General features: G+C 38.2%; 4 protein-coding genes across 5 annotated transcripts; 1 reads left to right on the forward strand and 3 right to left on the reverse strand.

The window, feature by feature from the left end:
- Positions 1–1,413: 1,413 nt before the first annotated feature.
- LOC135162414 (acyl-CoA Delta(11) desaturase-like) lies at positions 1,414–4,504 on the reverse strand. The gene is made up of 6 exons (XM_064120848.1): positions 4,394–4,504; positions 3,532–3,732; positions 3,254–3,384; positions 2,817–3,022; positions 2,497–2,682; positions 1,414–2,422 (listed from the first exon to the last, which is right to left on the reverse strand). Exons 1-6 carry the CDS (start codon positions 4,401–4,403, stop codon positions 2,116–2,118), a joined length of 1,041 nt encoding a protein of 346 aa, XP_063976918.1. The 5' UTR covers positions 4,404–4,504; the 3' UTR covers positions 1,414–2,115.
- A 1,641-nt stretch (positions 4,505–6,145) lies between these two features.
- LOC135162609 (uncharacterized) lies at positions 6,146–11,993 on the reverse strand. The gene is made up of 13 exons (XM_064121258.1): positions 11,759–11,993; positions 11,255–11,385; positions 10,968–11,173; positions 9,024–9,209; positions 8,633–8,936; positions 8,318–8,453; positions 8,005–8,145; positions 7,859–7,927; positions 7,539–7,778; positions 7,335–7,465; positions 7,047–7,252; positions 6,625–6,810; positions 6,146–6,544 (listed from the first exon to the last, which is right to left on the reverse strand). The coding sequence occupies exons 1-13, from the start codon at positions 11,976–11,978 to the stop codon at positions 6,244–6,246; spliced, it is 2,457 nt and encodes an 818-aa protein (XP_063977328.1). The 5' UTR covers positions 11,979–11,993; the 3' UTR covers positions 6,146–6,243.
- Positions 11,994–12,376: 383 nt separating this feature from the next.
- LOC135162409 (uncharacterized) lies at positions 12,377–16,566 on the forward strand. Its single transcript, XM_064120841.1, has 10 exons — positions 12,377–12,816; positions 13,070–13,254; positions 13,328–13,512; positions 13,682–13,904; positions 14,120–14,289; positions 14,541–14,708; positions 14,823–15,049; positions 15,336–15,538; positions 15,613–15,878; positions 16,164–16,566. Exons 1-10 carry the CDS (start codon positions 12,639–12,641, stop codon positions 16,558–16,560), a joined length of 2,202 nt encoding a protein of 733 aa, XP_063976911.1. The 5' UTR covers positions 12,377–12,638; the 3' UTR covers positions 16,561–16,566.
- Positions 16,567–16,736: 170 nt separating this feature from the next.
- On the reverse strand, positions 16,737–17,802 carry LOC135162418 (uncharacterized). Of its 2 annotated transcripts, none has more exons than XM_064120853.1 (4): positions 17,498–17,802; positions 17,337–17,413; positions 16,967–17,065; positions 16,737–16,909 (listed from the first exon to the last, which is right to left on the reverse strand). In XM_064120853.1, the coding sequence occupies exons 1-4, from the start codon at positions 17,789–17,791 to the stop codon at positions 16,747–16,749; spliced, it is 633 nt and encodes a 210-aa protein (XP_063976923.1). In that variant the 5' UTR covers positions 17,792–17,802; the 3' UTR covers positions 16,737–16,746. The 2 variants fall into 2 exon arrangements, with proteins under 2 accessions (XP_063976923.1, XP_063976922.1); XM_064120852.1 differs by having other exon boundaries at positions 17,304–17,413.
- Between the last annotated feature and the right edge of the window lie 182 nt (positions 17,803–17,984).

Raw genomic sequence — 17,984 nt, forward strand, 5'->3', positions numbered from 1 at the left:
ACCTCTTTTCATGTCATGGCACAATTCTCTTGGCCGAAATTTGGATAGGAAAAATAATCCCCTGAATACCACTCGAGCTTCAAAATTATAGAATATTTCCCTCTAGGTTCCCTGCATACAAATGAAGTCGTCAAGTTTTTCATGAAAAATCACTCGTGCTTCGCACTCGTGATTTTTTAGCCTGAAAAACTTGACTCCTTCATTTGTTTGCAACGAATCTATCGGGAAATATTCGATAATTTTGAACCACTTGTGGTATTATATGTGAAAATTTTTTGAGGAATATTAATGATGTTAAGAAGCGAACAACCCTTCATGGGTCAGATAAATTACGTCTCCGATTGTTCATTAACTCACTCGAAAAAAGTAAAATTAAAGAATAGATTCAAATTATTTCATGTTTTCTGATATTTAAATTTAGATTACATAACATTATGATTCTAAATTTTATCAAATCAATTGAATTTATGTTCAATGATACGAAACATCAGTTTCTTCATCGTTTGTTCATCTATTTGATGGAATTAAATTTTCATTAGTGAATAATCCGATATTCATCGTCCGATGCAGTCCAACGTGTTTTTCTTTCTCAAACATTTTAGGTTTTAAATGCAATTGTTCAATTTTTTTCGTGATTATTGCGATAGATATTCAAATGATAATCGAGATCGATCGATTGGGTGCCGCCTTAAACTGTTAAATCCACGAGTCCAATGACGCAATGACCCCAGGGATACATGGGAACTTCGAACTCCTGCAGAATAATCTGAATAATAAGTTCCACCAGTTCCTGAAGTCAACTGTGATGAAGTCTTTCTTCAATTCCCATAACTCAGACCACTCTCTAACATCACAAATTGACGGAATTCATTAGGTAGAATAAAAAAGTCCAACGACTCGGAACATTTACAAGCAAAGACCGACCTCAAAAAACAACGAATATCGAAAGTGATTGAGTACGAAATTCCTATTGACGTAATAACATTCGAGTTTTTTCAACCAATTGACTAAACTCCCAATCACTTCCTCAATCCCTCAGTCAATGATATATAAAGACCACCCCCAGACATCCGACCGCACAATTGGAGCTCCTAGTCCTGAAGATGCAAATTGCAATATTCCAATTCAGAAGCCAGCAATATCACTGATCAGGACCAGGGAAACTGAGGTTACGTATATACTTCATTTTTAAAAATAATAAAAAAAATCCCACAATCTCAAGTGTCCCTCTCATTGTTGAAACTCCTCCTGGAAACATTATTTCCCCAGATTTTTATTTTAAAAAATCATCCCTTAATCACAATGAAAAACTTCTTCGACACAGTACGGTAAAATGGTAGATTTCGTAACGAATAAATACCTTTTTGACTCCCGAGATTAAATCACGAGCCGAAAATAACTTTTTTACACTCCTTAGGGAACATACTGCTTTATTTATAATTAAGATATAAAAACAGTAATTTTTAATTTACTTCGAGTACATATTTCTTCCGTAAAAATATCCACACGAATGATCAGATAATTTCGTTCGGAAAATACAACAGTACAACGACTCATTACAATTATTATGCCAACTGGTTCAATATCTTTAATTATACAGTTCAGGGTTTTACAAGATTCTATCCAACCTCTTTATCATTCTAAAACGATTTTGAAATGTTTAGAATTCGTTCTACGTGTAGACATGTTTCCATTTGGCAAATTACAGCTGATTATCATAACATGTGATCCCATCAGCAGGGGACGTCATTCACAGGGCCAAATAGCTCATTACAGGGAAGGGGAGAGGGATGAAGGGAGCACATGCCTGTAGGAGAACTTCGGCGAATTGGAGGGACAATGAGCTAGATAATCAATAGAGTCAATACTAATTCTTTCAATTAAACTTGGAAGGCCGAGCCAGCCAGACGCATTAGACATTAACTAATTAATTATACTAAGTCTCTATAACGTCTCGTGATTATTGAGGAAAGCTGTCTCTGCTGTCTCTTCCATCTGACCATCGAGACAATGATTCTTTTCCAATAAAAGATGGAAAAAAGTCGTCCGAATATTCTCAACAATTGTCGCTTTTCCAAAATGATCATAAATTAAATAATGAACATAGTTAGGTAATTATTCGTAAGCATAAGGCATCTGCGTGACTTCGATCTCGTCGTCTTTCTTCGCGATCCCGTGAATAGGGTGTGTACCGTCGCCCTTGCGCTCTATGATTCTCTTCAGGTGGTCGGGAGTGGCTTCCCTCAGGTCGTAAGCCCAACCGATTTTTGCGAAGAAATTTATCCAGAAGGTGGTTCTGTTGAACAACGCCCAGCCGAGCTCCGAAGCTTTGTAATCCCAGGGGAAAGCATGATGATAATTATGCCAGCCTTCACCCACCATCAGCAGGGAAATTATCCCGTTCTCCGCCGGTCGAATAGTTCTAAAAATTGGTAATAACCATTAATCGTCAATGATAATGATGATGATGATGATGACGGTGATGGGGATAATTACTTGTCGTAGCTGCGATAACCGTATGTGTGAGCAAAACTGTTCACCGAGAACATCATGTTGACGACGTAGGGGTATCTCATGAGCCATTGGGTAATAATTGCTGCCTTCAAGTCCTGATCGAAGAAGTAGACGGGAACGAAGACTGGCAGGAAGAAGCAGAAGAGAGTCTTGAAGAATACGTAACGTCTGCGGGGGAGAACAGAAGTTGTTGAAAATTACGGAATTATACGGAATTATCACAGAGTAAGAAGCTCTTCGGAAAGTGAATCCGATATTATGTTGTTGAAAAGCTCATAATCATCGTCATGAGTGGGTCTTACTTGTCGAAGAATGAAGCAATTGGATCAGCCTCGACGTCACTCAAGTCTATGGTATTGCCACCGTTGATCACAGCATCGTGTTTCCTCATCATTTGCCAGCCAAAGTGGGAGAAGAAGAAGCCACGCTGACTGTTATGGGGATCACCATCGGTGTCTGCATATTTGTGATGACACCTGTGCTCACGCACCCACTGAATAATGCGATTCTGGAAGATGATGGAATTTTGGGCTATGAACTTGAGTGAATTCAAGTGCTACAGGTTCATGGGAAGTTTTGCAGGGAAATATCGTGGAATCTGTGAGAGCTAGCAAAATTTTTGACAATATCTTTTTTGTGGAAAATTTGGAGAGCTGCAATAATGGTATCACTATTATTTCGCTATCTCTCCTTAGTCCTGAGATATTTCGAAAAACTCAAATTCTCTATTTTGGTTTACCTCGCCAGTTGAATAATAAAGGACAGCCAGGAGTAGGCGAAGAGGCGCCTTAGCTTTGTAAGCTCGGTGACACCAGAGCCTGTGCACACCAGCGGTGATGGAGAGAAGATTTAGCTCCGCCAGGACAAATGCTAGGGATAAAATAATCGGTGGAAATATTAAACTTCCTTGAAATAGTAATTTAATGGAATGAAATAATTAATTTCACTTTTTAAAATTAAGACGTGAAATTGAAGCGGAAATTTTTCACTATAAAATTGTATTAAGTGTTCATTTACCCCAGATTACGAGACCTTTATGCTGCAGATAAGGGAAAGTGATGAAGTAGTAGAACGACAGTAGATGCCAGATGAAAATACCGATGACATTTCCCCAGTAAACCTGAGTTTTGAAACCAAAAGCATATCGCTTCTCCTTCTTTCCATCTGGATTGAAGATTTTCTTCAGATCTTCTGATTCACTCGCCGTCTGAACTTCACCTAAGGACACGCCAATATACTTTGTAATTAAACGTGAAATTGTAGGTAATTTTGATATGCACGCGTCCAGGTGTTGCTTTGCTACGTAGAAGCATTTTTGTCCGCGGAAGATCTCAAAAAAGTCTTCAGAAGAATCATTCAAATATCTTCGGGTAATCTCCCTGGTGAGCGGAAAAGATTCCTTAGAACGAACTATCTCAAACAGAAAGTGTTTGCAAATATTTTAAACGACAAGAACCTTTGGAGGTACGTTTGGAAAAGGGTTTTTTTAAAAATAATTTGCAACGCAATGTTGAGAACATTCGCTAAAAAAAAGTCATTTTCTTTCGGAAATATTACAGAGAATCTTTTTGCTTCATCAGAAAGATCTTTCGAAGATCTTTCAATGATTCTTCGGAAATTTCTGAAAGATCTTCAGTCGACAATATTTTTCTTCCCAGAAAAATTATACACTCGTGAACAAAATAATTTCTTCTTATGGTGTGCGAAGAAGTAACTTCATCACGCGCGAAACGTTAAGTCAGAAATCCTTTTGGACAGGGGAATCTCATTAAACTTTGGGTAATAAAATTCGATTCTGAAATTTAATGTACGTTGTGATTTGATCCGTTATCTTGTGTTATCGAATGTTATCCCATGTTATAAATGAAGAATGAAGTACCTGCAGCCATTCTCCCTTACGATTGTGCCCCTAGAGCCGTTGAACAATCACTGTTCCTACACTCAATCACGCACTCGGTGAAGTCTAAAGGGGGACTAACTGTGAACCACACTAATAATTAGAAATATATACGATCTATTGAGGGTGGGGGTGAAGAAAAAAAATGGACATACTACTGTCATTCCTTTCCCCTTACAACAAAAATTATCAAACTTTGTTCGCTCTCTTATCACGTGATCCTTCACCAAACATCCGATTCTTGTCCACGTACCAAAGTCTAAAGATTAGGGGAAGTTCACTGCTGGGTCATGAAAACACTTTGTATCATCAATTATCAATGTACGATGCTGTACGAGTTCATAATTACATTTTTTACGGATTCAGGTTATCAAATTATTACAATGAAGAAATTGCTTCAAATTTTCAGAACAATTTTAGCTCGATTGAGTTAAAAACTATTAATTAAATCTTTGTATCTATGTTTATCGTGTCTATCCATTGCGTGTTTTGAATGACGGGTACAATGTGCGTGAAGCATTCCTAGCAGACGATAAACATTATGAATGAGAAAAGAGAATTGATTCTTTTGAGAAGAAGGTCCTTCTGACTCACTTGACCTCCGGCTAATTGAGCTACATATGTCCAAAGGTTTTGACAACAAATTTTCAAAAATTTATCTTGTTTAGTAATCATAAACAAGATAGTTCATGTATTGAATGTACGCTTGGAGATCTTACGTAGAAAAAATTTTATCTGTTAAGGTTTTCTGAAAAAATGTCCAAAGTATTTCGAGACATCTCCCTGTGTGAGCCAAAAAAATGTTCCAAGATTTTTGGAACCGTAGTCCTAGTTTCGCGATTAACATCGTACCCTACCCATACTAGCATTTGAATTCCGCGCTTGCGCGTAAAGGTCCCGGAATTCATAATTTTCTGAATAATTTGAAATAATTTTTTTGTGAAGTGTGAAAAAATCGGAAAATCGTGGGTCATTTCACAGTCGATTTGATAAATAATGCCCGAATATTTATTCAATAGTCCGTTTATTCAATGTTGTAGAAATTTTTGTAATTCAGAATGAAGTAGCCTTTGAGGTTATAGTCATAGAAATTGCAAGAACATCCCGAAATTCACGATTTTTTCATGAAATTGAAATTCTAAACAACTGAATTTCCTATTTTTTGTTCATATCTTTGATATTAAAGGGAACAACAACCTGCAGCTATCAAAACAACTGGAGCTTAATAATTATAAAGCATGTTCTGTGGGATATTATTTTTAAAAAATGAGGAAAAGTTCATGGCATTGTTTATAATGCAAGAGTTCTTCATCATGATAATTTACTGAATGCAAAACGAAATTACAATAATAAAAAAATGATAATCGATGAACTTGCCACCATTTTATCTCTAGCAAATTGAATAAAAAAGAATCATTATCATTTAATTAGTCCATTACGGATTGCTTATCATCAAAAGATGATGTAACACGAATATTTCCCATTGATATTACCTGTACTACATCAGTCTCACAGCTACTGCAGACTTTGATCAATGAACTGATGCAGTTCCAAAATAGACAAAACTTTGCTGCGATTACACTCTTCGTTTATTCTACTCATCTACAAATGAAATTTCTACCTTCTTTCCAATTAAATATATATAATTTATTTCCGATAAACTCATCATGCAGTTTCAGATTATAATGACCATCGCAAAGGCAGGAAATATCTCAACAAATCCAAGATCATAAATTTGTTTCTCTTCACCATTCTTTATAATTTATTATCATCCACAAGTATTACATTTTTAGTGATACTGATACATGTTGCTCAACGACAATGATGAGCTATCAATAAGGGTGCTCTTCAGCTTCTTCCATTGGTGTCGAAGCATCTTTGGTACTCCACACTGGATGACTTCCATCACCCTTGCGCTCGACGATTCTCTTGACGGAGTGTTCCCCAACCTCTTTCAAATCATAAGCAAGACCCATTTTCGCCCAAACATTAATCCACCACGTGCACCTGTTGAAGAAGATGGTACCCAACTCAGCTGCTTTGTAGTCCCACGGGAATGCGTGATGATAATTGTGCCAGCCTTCCCCGGTGGTTACCATGGAGATGATGCCATTTTCAGTCGGTCTGATAGTCCTACAAAATCATAAAATGAAGGATGAAAAATTCAGGCCCTCCTGTCTACGAATATCAACGTTCAAATCTGTCAATTTTACCTGTCATAGCTGCGATATCCAAAAGCGTGTGCAAAACTATTGACTGAGAACATGATATTCACGACATATGGATAGCGCATGAACCACTGGGTGATGATCGCTGGTTTCAGCTCCTGCCCGAAGAAGTATACTGGAATGAAGACTGGCAGGACGAAGCAGAAGAGTGTCTTGAAGAATGCGAAATGTCTGCGGATGAATCACAAGTTATTAAGCTACATTCCAGGTTTAAACATAGCAGATACGAATGTCTGAATGTCAGATACATTCTGCAGATGCTTTGCAGCCGTCATGAGACGTCTGAATAAAATGAAAATTCATTCCAAGTGTTCAGGACGAGCAGATGCTCAAATACTTTAATTCATATTAGCAATCGGACATTCGCTCTTATCGTCTACACAGCTAAGTACAAAGTCTTTTGATACCTGTCGAAGAAGACAACCACCGGGTCAGCCCGCAAATCGTCATAGTTGATGGTGCGTCCCTTGGTGATGACATCGGGATGCTTCTTCATCATCTGCCAGCCGATGTGGGAAAAGAACAAGCCACGCTTGCTGTTATGCGGATCCGCATCGGTGTCTGTGTATTTGTGATGAACTCGGTGTTCCCTCACCCAGTGGGAGATGCGATTCTGCGATACAACAAGGGATTAGTTCAGCTACATTCTTTCCCATTACATAAAAACGAAGAGCACAAAAGGATTCAGGACGTACCTCTCCGGTGGCCAAAAAGAAGATCGCCAGGAAGATGCGAAGGGGTGTCTTAGCTTTATATGATCTGTGACACCAGAGTCGATGGACACCAGCAGTAATTGACAGCAAATTGAACTCAGCCATGATGAAAGCTATCGATTAATCAAGAAATTAGTCTCTGAATTTATTGGCTTGTCTGTAGAGTCGAGCCATTTGCCTACTCACCCCATAGCATCAGTCCCTTGTACTGCAGGTACGGAAATGTGATGAGATAGTAGAACGTTATGAGATGCCACAATCCGAAGCCAAATATATTCGGCCAAACGAGATCTGTCTTGAACTGAAACCATCCCTCGGGTTTTTTATCATCTTTGATCGACTTTGAGTCATCGGGACTCACATCTTTCGGCACTTTGGTCTCGATGGGAGCCGCTTCGGCTGGAAGGGCTCTGTTCTTCAAGTCAGCTATTTTCCAAAAATTTGAAGAATTTCATTGATTATTGAAGAAACGAATTATCGATAAATGCAGATATGATTAAACTCACAAACTGTCATGCTTTCGGCTGCAGCTACCACCGGAAGAATCGAAAGCCGAGTGAATGCAAACGCTCCCCCTAGTATTCCTCAAGAGGGCAGACAGGAAAATGGATAAGACACCCGCATTTTATTTTCTTTTATAAAGTCGGGGCACAACGAGCATGATCTTGAGTTTGAGGAGTGGGGCAACACAACTTATACCTAAATACTAGAGAGTGGGGGCGCTTCAGGACTATTCTCATGCTGGACTTAGTATAGAAGTTAAATTGTGGGACCTCGACATTTGCATGAAAAACTTGATAGCATATTTACGATAACGTATTCATACTATATAACCGATGGCACCACACTAGGGAGTAATTTGATTGATCACTCTGAATGGCATGACAATTATAATCATCAATACTTAATCATTGTCAATTTTCTCAAGAAAATCCACCGAAATTAAATATAATATCGCCACGTGCCTAGTTCAAATATTTCTAGTTGAGTGGTGTTATGGCCTTTATCAGCGATAAAAACTTCGGACTCAGACCATCGATGGCTCGTAACGTTCGAGAATTCACTGAGTTTAATGATTTTATGAATTATGTATTTTGTCATCTTTTAACAGGGAAGTCGATGAAATTTTTTGTGTTATGAAGTCTTCAGGGGTGATAAAAATCATAGATAAAACATTTGAATGGAGATTAGAAATTTCTTTATCAAAATGATTTGTGATAACAGCGATGGAAGAAATAATGGACTTAAACTACGGAATCACATAGATCTCCTTATTTTTATTGACGAGTCGATCTCTCTGGGGATTTGCGTCTATCGGAGGCGGATTTGTAATAACTGTGGAGATGATGCGAGCCGTCTCCTCGATGCACTGTAATTTTCCGTACGAGATCAGCCGATGCCTCCCTCAAGTCGTACGCCCAACCGATTTTAGCCAACAGATCTAGCCACGCGGTTGTGGGATTCAGCAGTAGATTTCCAAATTCAGCGGCTTTGTAATCCCATGGAAAAACGTGATGGTAGTTGTGCCAACCCTCACCGACACTCACTATGGCCACTATGAAGTTTTCGGTTGGTTTTATCGATCTGGGAAAATGAGGGAGATGTTTTTTAAACAAAAATTAAGGGTTAATTAGCGAAAACGCTCATTGGGGTCTGAACATGATTATTTACTTGTCGTAAGTACGATAGCCCCATATGTGTGCAAAACTGTTGACAGACCATGTCCCATTGAGAACAATGGGGTACCTGATGAAGAGCTCCGAGATAATGGACGCCCTCCAATTTTGATTGAATACATAAACAGGAATGAGAACTGGTACTACGAAGCAGAAGATTATCTTGAAGAGAATGAAATGCCTGAAAAAAATATCACTAGAACATACTCATAAAGGAATACAGTTTGTGTTGACGAGGTTCGGGAACTATTATCGAATGGTGTTGTTGAGGTAGAACAACAACATACTCATTTATTGTTATCGAATGGTTTAGTTGAGCTGTAGAATGTTTATTCGAAGGACTCATTTTAATAGTTATAAATGAAGAGGAATTTCCCCACAAAATGAAGGGTCGAATACTATGAATCGTGCGATATAACGCCTGACAACAAAAAATGATTTGGGTTCGTGGTCAAGGTCATGTACTATATGAATGCGATGGTGAACTTGGACTACCTGAAAATGTCTACGTGCCTCAGAGAACTATTTTCTGGAAAGGGCATTTCTTTATGTCAAGAATATCAATCGTTATCTGATTTATTTTCCTAGTGCACTCTTTGCATAAAGCAAACTGTTGTATTACCCGATAGCCGCGAAAAAGGTGTTTCATTAGGTTAACAAAATTTGTAGTTAACGATAATTCATACAATATATTTCAAACGTAAATTGAGTGAATTCATTGGGTAACGTTAGCCAAATTCTTCTCTCAGTCGTGTCGTGGGAATAAATTAATTAATTGCATGTTGTGTCTGGGGATAATTATCGTGACATATAGTAGTACTATTGAGACGGGGCAAAGTGAAGCCGTTTATCAATTTTTTACGCGGAAAGAAATTTTCGATAAAAATTATCCTACTGTTTTATTATGAAATTTCATGACAAGTCATGTTTCTCTCAGTTTCATCCCGAAATTTACTGAACATTAAGAGGCGGTGATTAATTTTTTTTTAAGTTGCAGGAATTTCATGTCGACTTATCGTTAATTTTACCTTACGAGTCTGATAATTATTGTGCAGATAATTACGAAACTTCTAGAACAGTTAGTAAATTCAACTCGACCAACACAGTAATTTTCTTCTTTATCACGAGAAAAGTTCTCAAAACTTAGGCGGCTAAATTGAATTTGGAATTCATTTGATTTCGAGGATTCCACCAGTTTTTAAATTGCAACAGGCGTTCAATCAGATTAATTTTTACAAACTGTCAATATAGGAATGAGGTAATGATCACTCATAATAGATTTATGCAACAATAAAATTTAAGTGTCTAAACCTGAGGAACTAAGCAGCTATTTCGGTTGTAGAATGTCTAGACCTGGGAATTACCTAGATGATTATATCATGCATGGGGTAAATCTGAGGAGCCTTCCAGTTCATTAGTTGCAGACAGTCTTGGCAAACTACTCACGTAATTCACCTATACATATATCTAGGATTAAGCATGGTTTTATAGCTCCACAAATGACTTAATAGCCTCCTTAGTGGCATGTAATGTTTGACAAGGCCCCGCAGCTAAAAATCCCTATGGCCCTCATCCTAAAAAATATTATCCCGACATTCCGGCGCAAAATATGAATGAGGAAATTTTGACGAAACGGTTAATGAATTTTTTCGGAGCTTTTCGTAATTTTTATCTGAATTTTCAGTGAACCATTTTCAAGGACCATCATTTAAAATTTTCCAATCAGTTCCATAATCGTTAAGGGAGTTTCATGTCCGTCATTTTGACGGAATATTTGTCTCCGTGAAGGCGTAAGGCCCAGAGACACAGGAAGGGTTGAGACAAGTCGACCTGAGGCGTGCTATACGATACAATTTAGGGATGAGTCGATAATGAAGAGATCAGAGTTTCGAAGAAGCGAAAAAAAAACTGTATTTCATATTTAAATTTAAGTAATTACCGATCGACAAACATGACTACAGGATCAGCCTCTACATCACTCATATCGAGACCGCGTCCTCGCCGGTGGACTTCGGGATGTTTTTTCATCATCAGCCACCCCACGTGAGAGAACCAAAATCCTCTTTTAGAATTATGGGGATCAGCGTCTGTCTCCGTGTATTTGTGGTGCACGCGGTGGTCCCTCACCCAATCGTAGATGGGATTCTACAAATTTATCGGGGGATAAAGACCGCTGATATTTTTTGATTCACTGATTTCTTGATTAATTGAATTCGTTGTGATTACCATTCCTGCGGATGCGTAGAGAATGGCTAGAATTATTCTAAGGGGTAATTTAGCTTTGTAGGCTCGATGGGTCCACAGCCTGTGGGCACCACCCGTTACTCCAAATCCACTCAATTGGCACATAACAAATGCTTAAACATAAAAAATTCGGGATTTTGTAAAACTTGGTCATCAGACCGTGAAAATATCTTTCATAGTGTGTTAATTTTCTAAAATTCAGTTCAACTTGTGGATTCGTTCAAGAAGAATGAAAATATTTGTAACTTCTCAAAATGTGGGGACAAATTTATTCAGTGAATTCATCAATTGCTGAATTTTTTTAACAGCTCGTAAGTCATTGAAAAATAAATCAATAAATCCAGTTGACATCGAGACACGAATTTCATCGCACGACAATTTCCATTAACTTTAAACGTCTCCAAATCAGCAGAAAAATTTGAAAAATAAATCTGTGTCAGTGAATCAGTCTCTGCAATCACTTGGTAAATAACAATCCCCACTTACTCCAGAGGACTAGGACGGGTTCCTTCCTATATTCAAACGTAATAATAAAGTACAGTGACAACAGGTGAAAACCAACGATCCCAATGATATTGGACCAAATAAGTTCAGTCTCGAATTCAAACCACCACCTCCCCTTTTTCTTCACGACATCCTCCACCCCTTCGTTATCCCCCTGATATCTATGCACATTTATCCTCGAATCGACCGCACTCGGCGACATCCTCCAGATTCCTCAAATCAGATTCACCACAGGTGCGATAATCAAAAATTCACAAAGACCCCAAACACTCGAATCGAACGGTGTAATCGCAATGCATCGCAGACAGTTACTGATTTATTATTTTCTGTTTTCGTATGTCGACCAGTTAAATACGCTTATACGGCGAATAACTGACCCCAATCCTAGCGCCTGAATAATTTCGAAACGTTTCTTGAAAGGAATTACCACGTGAAAAAATTCAATTGTTGTTGACATTTATTAACAGAGTTATTAAAATTTATTTTTGAAAAATTTCTTCCTTCCTTCCTCTCAAACAAAATAATATCTTTTGTCTCATTAATTTGGCGGAAAAAGGACAGGTTGAGGCATTTCCCTCGTGACTGAACAGACGAACAGAGTAGACTCCAATCCATTTTCATAATATTTATAATCATTAATGATTCCCTGGGGAAATTTTCGGCGAGAGATAATTCTACAGTTATTTCTGATACGATGTAAAAAGCAATTAATGAATGTTTGAATGAATTGATGATCGGTATCTCTCCAGATCAATCGATCTGGCCATCAAGTGCACATTAACTATTTCTAGAGCTGATGTTCTTCAGGTTTTGACAGTAGAATGTCTGACATTTATCAAAGTACACGTGAGGCCGCAGCATTATGGTCATAAAAACTCGTGAATTCACCACAATTGCCCTGGTCTTTGTTATTTTGAATGGGAATCAGGGACAGATGCGTCCACCACCGTCACCATTGACACTCCAATTGATGGTGGAATACGCTAAGTTCAGATCCTGGGAGCAGATTGTGCTGTTTGATGATTTATCAAATGGGAATTGTGAGTTTATCTTCCTTAATTTCACTACATCGTGCGTTTCGTGCAACTAAAAGTCAAAAAATCTAAAAAACTCTTACATTTATCGACAAAAGTCAGGAGAGCTTTTTTATTGTACGTTGAATTATCCAGAAAAAATGTTTGTTGGCATTTTTCGATAGAATAAATATTCTCCGAGATTTTTCAAGTCAAAAAATTAATTATCCTGAGTCGACTAGTTCGTGCTTGAATTTTGATTCTTCTTATTTTAAACTAGACGAAATAATGTATTATGCAAAAGCCCTCATAAGTTGCCTGAGTGACCAGGGAATGAGTATATCAATTCAATCAACACTCACAAATAAACTACCAGAAGCCCTGATTATTCGAAGACACAGAGTTGGAGCAATCGTTCTCCTCGATCGATTGAATCACACGTCAGCAGAAAGTGTTTTAAAAACCGTATGAATAATAAAATAAAAACCCGTAAGTAATGCCATTTCATTTTTGCGAGAATATTGACTGTGATTTGTAGGCGTCGAGCAAACGACTGTTTGACTATTATATATCCTGGTTGTTAATAACAACCGACTCCAATGACACGAGTATCGATCTGATTCTGAGGAATTTGACAATTGGAATTAATTCGGATGTTGTCGTTGCAACGTCAAGTTCCAGTGCTTACGATGTGAAGAAAGAGATATTCAATTACAAAAACAGGTGATATGATTTGAACAAATGCTCATTGAATTTCTTCATTAGTTTATAATTTTTTATAATTTTCTGTTGAAAAAAAATAGAATTAACTTCTCGCAATAGTTTGACATTTTTTTTATTTTTAACCGAATTTAGAGGAATATTTTTTAAAGCTCATGACACTAATTTGCAGAGAATTTCGAGAATACATTAAATCCTACAACTTCAAGTGGAACAATTCACACCAAGTTATTCCCGATAATGTAACAAAAAACCTGGAGTACTCGTCGATGGAGAATCGATCGATATCGTACTACCTTGTCCACACGTACAAAATAAGAATCAATGATAATTCAAGTCTTGTGGTGGATCCACTCGGGTACTGGAATCCTGGAGCTCCAATGCTCAAACCCCCAGTTAGCAGGGCTCACTCCTCAATAGGATTCTGCATAAAATTTTTCATCTGAATAAAATTATTTCAATCAGAAAATATTTTTTTCCGTAAATCACGCATAACGAATGTGTAAATAGTTATTAGGATTGTAAAAAATTTAATGCAAATCCTTAATTAAGGTGAAATTCATTTGAACATTAAGTCTCATCTCTATTAAACAAATAATTTTTTTTCCAGATAAACGTCGCCCTCAGAAATAATTTTTTTCAACTACCGATGATCGTGGGCATTCTGAATGGCACGAGTGACGATCAGAACGGGGAAATCACGTCGTACGAGGAGGAACCGAGTGAAGATCAACCAATGAACGATTTTATTGGTTTTCTTGCCCACAATTTGAACGCAAGGTATGTTTACACATGTATTGACTCTCCTCATTCATATTCTAATGACGGAAAGAAGTATCAAAAGAGGCCAATGGACACTTTTTACTTCGACAAAATGTGCGCGATAATCTCTTCATTTTCTCAGCCCAAACTTCTCAATTTTATACACCAACATTTCGCTATAAAATCGCAAAAAAACTCTGAGGAAACATGAACAGAATAACAGATTTTTCTAAAAAAAAAAATCTTGTCTCCCTCTCGTCCTGTTAAAGTCTGAACATTGTACCGCACGAGAAACTTGGTACCCTAACTAACAAAGTCTGGAGTAATCTCCTGGGTGACGTGTACACTGGAGCTGTGGACATTGGGCTCGGTTACATCACAACCAATGAAGATCGTCATCGAGACATGAGCTTCACTCATCCTCTGATACGTTACACGTATGTCCGACTTTCATGGTTGCAAATTGAGTTGCAAGTAGAAAATTGGCCAAATGGGGACAAGGGAGAGGGTATTGACATAATGAACTGATGATTGAATAAAGCAATTTGCAGGAGAAATATCTACATACGACCACCCGAGTCAGGCACTATGAGGGACATATTTCTTCAGCCCTTCAACAATCGTTTACTTCTCTGCGTTGCACTCATGCAATTTTTTATTATTGTCACCATTGGCTCGATCAATTATGCGGCTAATAATGTACTCAGCAAGCAGAGGGGGAGACAGACTGGCATTGGGGAGGCCACCTTGTGGTGCACTAGTATTATGTGCATGCAAGGTACATATCTGGTTTCATGTTCTCGAGTTGAATTTGATAATAATGAGCTTCCATGATTATTTTATTTTTTTTTCATCAAATACTTCATCCTCAGAATCAAATACTGCAATCCCCAGTCGATAGTGAAACACCTGAAATGTTCAATAATTTTTTTATTCTTCTCGATAATTTTTCTTTTTACCGCGTTAAAAACGTCTGACGTCAATTCCCCGGAGTCCGAAATGTTCATCTTGTGATATCCGACCGAGAAAAGTTGGCATTCCAATTAAATGTCGTGCATTGACAGGTTCTCCTTGGACTCCGTCCACCCTCTCCGGGAAAACCGCCCTCTTAACAAGTCTAGTATTCGCTCTAGTGACGTACAATGCATATGCGGGCTTCATCACTTCGATTTTATCGGTCCAAGCCGCGGGGATAAAAACCCTGGACGATCTCCTGCACAATAATTTCAAGCTGGGGTACAGCGACGTGGACGACGAGTACATGCGAGTAGGTTTTATTTTGATGTATTTGTATGTCAGGAAGTTGCTGTTGGCGATTAATTTGACGATTAAATTTTCTAGAATGCGAACGACAGTGCGTTACGTGAGTTGTATATTAAGGCATTTAATGGACGCGAATCGCGATTGAGCACTAGCAAGGGCCTTCAGAGGGCTGTGGGGGGTAGGTACGGGTTCTTCGCGAGTGCCACACTGGCCCGACGGGCCCTCAGAACGTCTCTGATTCACGAGAGATGTTCATTGAAGGAAATTGAGATTAAACACACCTTCACAACTGTTGCACTGCCAATGGCACAGTACAGCCCTTACGAGAAGATTATTAATTTGAGGTAATGATAATTGCGGTGATGATGGTGTAGCAGGCCCTGAGAAATGATTATCAATCACATAAAATTTATTCATTTTCTTTCATTTTGAGTTCACTGGCCCCATGTTAAACCGACGTTGGGCCAACTTTGGGTAGATATTGAGCCAATATTGAATGGTGATTGGCGGGCCAATAGTGGATTTCAACATTTATTCATTGGTTTGCAGATGAAAAATTGGATTGGAATCATTTCTCTGGATTAAATTATTGCTCATTTTTTCGCAATTAAAATTCATTTTCTGTTCAGTATATTGAAAATGGATGAGTGTGGAGTTATCGATAAAATAAGAGAGAAGATGCTGCCTGATATGCCGAGGTGTCAAGACGCTACGACCTTTCATAGCGCAAGAATTGCCGATGTTTATTCAGCATTTATCATTCTTGCAATTGGCATTGTCACATCACTCGGCCTAGGAGTGATAGAGCGCATTTGGAATCAGCGGAGAATAGTCATCTCTAAGATTATCGGAAAGGTCACTTTCCGGAAGAACATCGAGGCACCGAGGAATCGCTCAATGAATGATTATTTTCACGGGGCTTCTGTCAACTGGTGGAGGCACTCCGTGAGAAAAAACTCCAGATTTCCTCAGGGAAAACGCTTTCCTAGAGCTTTTAAACCCGAAACTTTCCCATTTCATCATTAAATATTTCCCGTCCATTTTCTCGTAATTTATTTTACATTCAAAGTCAGTTATCCCTTAACAAGTTTTCGAAATTGCTCGAAACTTTTTCGAATTTTCCTGGGGAAACTTCAATGCGATGAAAATTTATTTAAATTTCCATCACTTCTCTCGATGTAGTGCCCTATGATCCTTCAATTGTCGTTGGTATCAAGGGACAAATATTCCTCGACAGTCTCTCGATGCTCCCATCCTCCCCTGGCACAAAATATCCCTCAAATCGCCATCACGAACGTTACACCGGGCTCTCAGATATTTCAATAAATATTCTTCATCGATTGAACTGATAATCTCCTCGCACTTGTCTTTCAATCTAAAAATCACAGGAGTAGAACCAAAATTGGAAATATTTTGAGTGGAAGGGCATTACTTTTGGGTCCACAGGCCTTCTCCCGTGGATTTGACGACGACTGAACCCGGAACATCGTCTCCAATGAATCTTTTCCCTCGAATTTCTCTCAGTTTGTACCTAAAAGAGAGGAAACATCACAGATTAAGTAATAATTATTTATTTTTATTCACTGCAATCGATTTTTAAACAAACTGGCAAACTTTAAATGTGAAGGAAACACGAAGTGATTCAGTTAAATGAAAATGAATCCCTTATCACTAAATATTAGAATAGCTCATGAATATAATAACCCATTAAAATAATAAACTTTGAAATGTTAAATCACTCTGTTCTCGAACATGACTTTAACGTTCACCCTGAGAATGAATCTCCACAAAATGTCCTCAACCTGCCCTCAGCTTCTGCACTATCGAAGTATCGATCACATGATAATCCATTGCTCGGTGCCATCAGAGTTTTATTAATCTAAAAATAAATAATGACAATTAAAAAATCGATGGAAGCAATAACTACCCACTATTCTCGCATATAACTCTCGCTACACCTGACCTTATCAGCGATAGCGATGCACAAGCCGCATCTCACACAAGCCGATGAGAAATCAACGGGTATCCGATCATGACTTTCGTTGTAGGGGATTTTCTGGACAACTCCGATCCCGAGGACTCCACAATTGTAGCCCTTTGCGGGCTCACTTCTAACTTTTTTTTTATCAACTTCCTTTCTGTCGGGGGGAGTGGATCCACATGATACTGAATCGTGCCACATTATTCGAGATTTTCCATAACTCTTCACGTGAGAATTTATTGCGAATAAAATGAGAAAATGGAGGAGAATAATCATCTTGAAGTGAATTACGAAAAGAAATTGATTTTAAAAATTGAGCATCTGGGTGAGTCATGCGATGTCTCTAGGAACATTCAGCTGTCAGTTGTCTAGTTATTTATTTTTGTTCGGTTGACACCTTTTTATAACGCACGTAGGGGGAGGGACGGCTAACGCTAACATTCCCAAAGTCCTAAAAAGTTACTTTTTC

This window comes from Diachasmimorpha longicaudata, chromosome 5 (assembly GCF_034640455.1).
Source record: "Diachasmimorpha longicaudata isolate KC_UGA_2023 chromosome 5, iyDiaLong2, whole genome shotgun sequence".
NCBI lineage: Eukaryota > Metazoa > Arthropoda > Insecta > Hymenoptera > Braconidae > Diachasmimorpha > Diachasmimorpha longicaudata.

What these genes read in the sequence shown, in the direction of transcription:
- LOC135162414 (XM_064120848.1), bottom strand. An exon ending in ATTGCTTCATTCTTCGACAA is followed by an intron (nt 2,683 to 2,816) that starts GTAAGACCCACT and finishes TCTCCCCCGCAG; the next exon opens with ACGTTACGTATTCTTCAAGA. An exon ending in GGTTATCGCAGCTACGACAA is followed by an intron (nt 2,423 to 2,496) that starts GTAATTATCCCC and finishes ACCAATTTTTAG; the next exon opens with AACTATTCGACCGGCGGAGA.
- LOC135162609 (XM_064121258.1), bottom strand. Translation starts at nt 11,978, where the DNA reads ATGTCGCCGAGTGCGGTCGATTCGAGGATAAATGTGCATAGATATCAG. An exon ending in GGCTATCGTACTTACGACAA is followed by an intron (nt 8,937 to 9,023) that starts GTAAATAATCAT and finishes TCATTTTCCCAG; the next exon opens with ATCGATAAAACCAACCGAAA. An exon ending in AACTCAAGATCATGCTCGTT is followed by an intron (nt 7,928 to 8,004) that starts GTGCCCCGACTT and finishes GAGGAATACTAG; the next exon opens with GGGGAGCGTTTGCATTCACT.
- LOC135162409 (XM_064120841.1), top strand. Translation starts at nt 12,639, where the DNA reads ATGGTCATAAAAACTCGTGAATTCACCACAATTGCCCTGGTCTTTGTT. An exon ending in TGATTTATCAAATGGGAATT is followed by an intron (nt 12,817 to 13,069) that starts GTGAGTTTATCT and finishes ATTTTAAACTAG; the next exon opens with ACGAAATAATGTATTATGCA. An exon ending in TGGACGACGAGTACATGCGA is followed by an intron (nt 15,539 to 15,612) that starts GTAGGTTTTATT and finishes TAAATTTTCTAG; the next exon opens with AATGCGAACGACAGTGCGTT.
- LOC135162418 (XM_064120852.1), bottom strand. Translation starts at nt 17,791, where the DNA reads ATGATTATTCTCCTCCATTTTCTCATTTTATTCGCAATAAATTCTCAC. An exon ending in GCATCGCTATCGCTGATAAG is followed by an intron (nt 17,414 to 17,497) that starts GTCAGGTGTAGC and finishes ATTTATTTTTAG; the next exon opens with ATTAATAAAACTCTGATGGC. An exon ending in TGTGGAGATTCATTCTCAGG is followed by an intron (nt 17,066 to 17,303) that starts GTGAACGTTAAA and finishes CCTCTCTTTTAG; the next exon opens with GTACAAACTGAGAGAAATTC.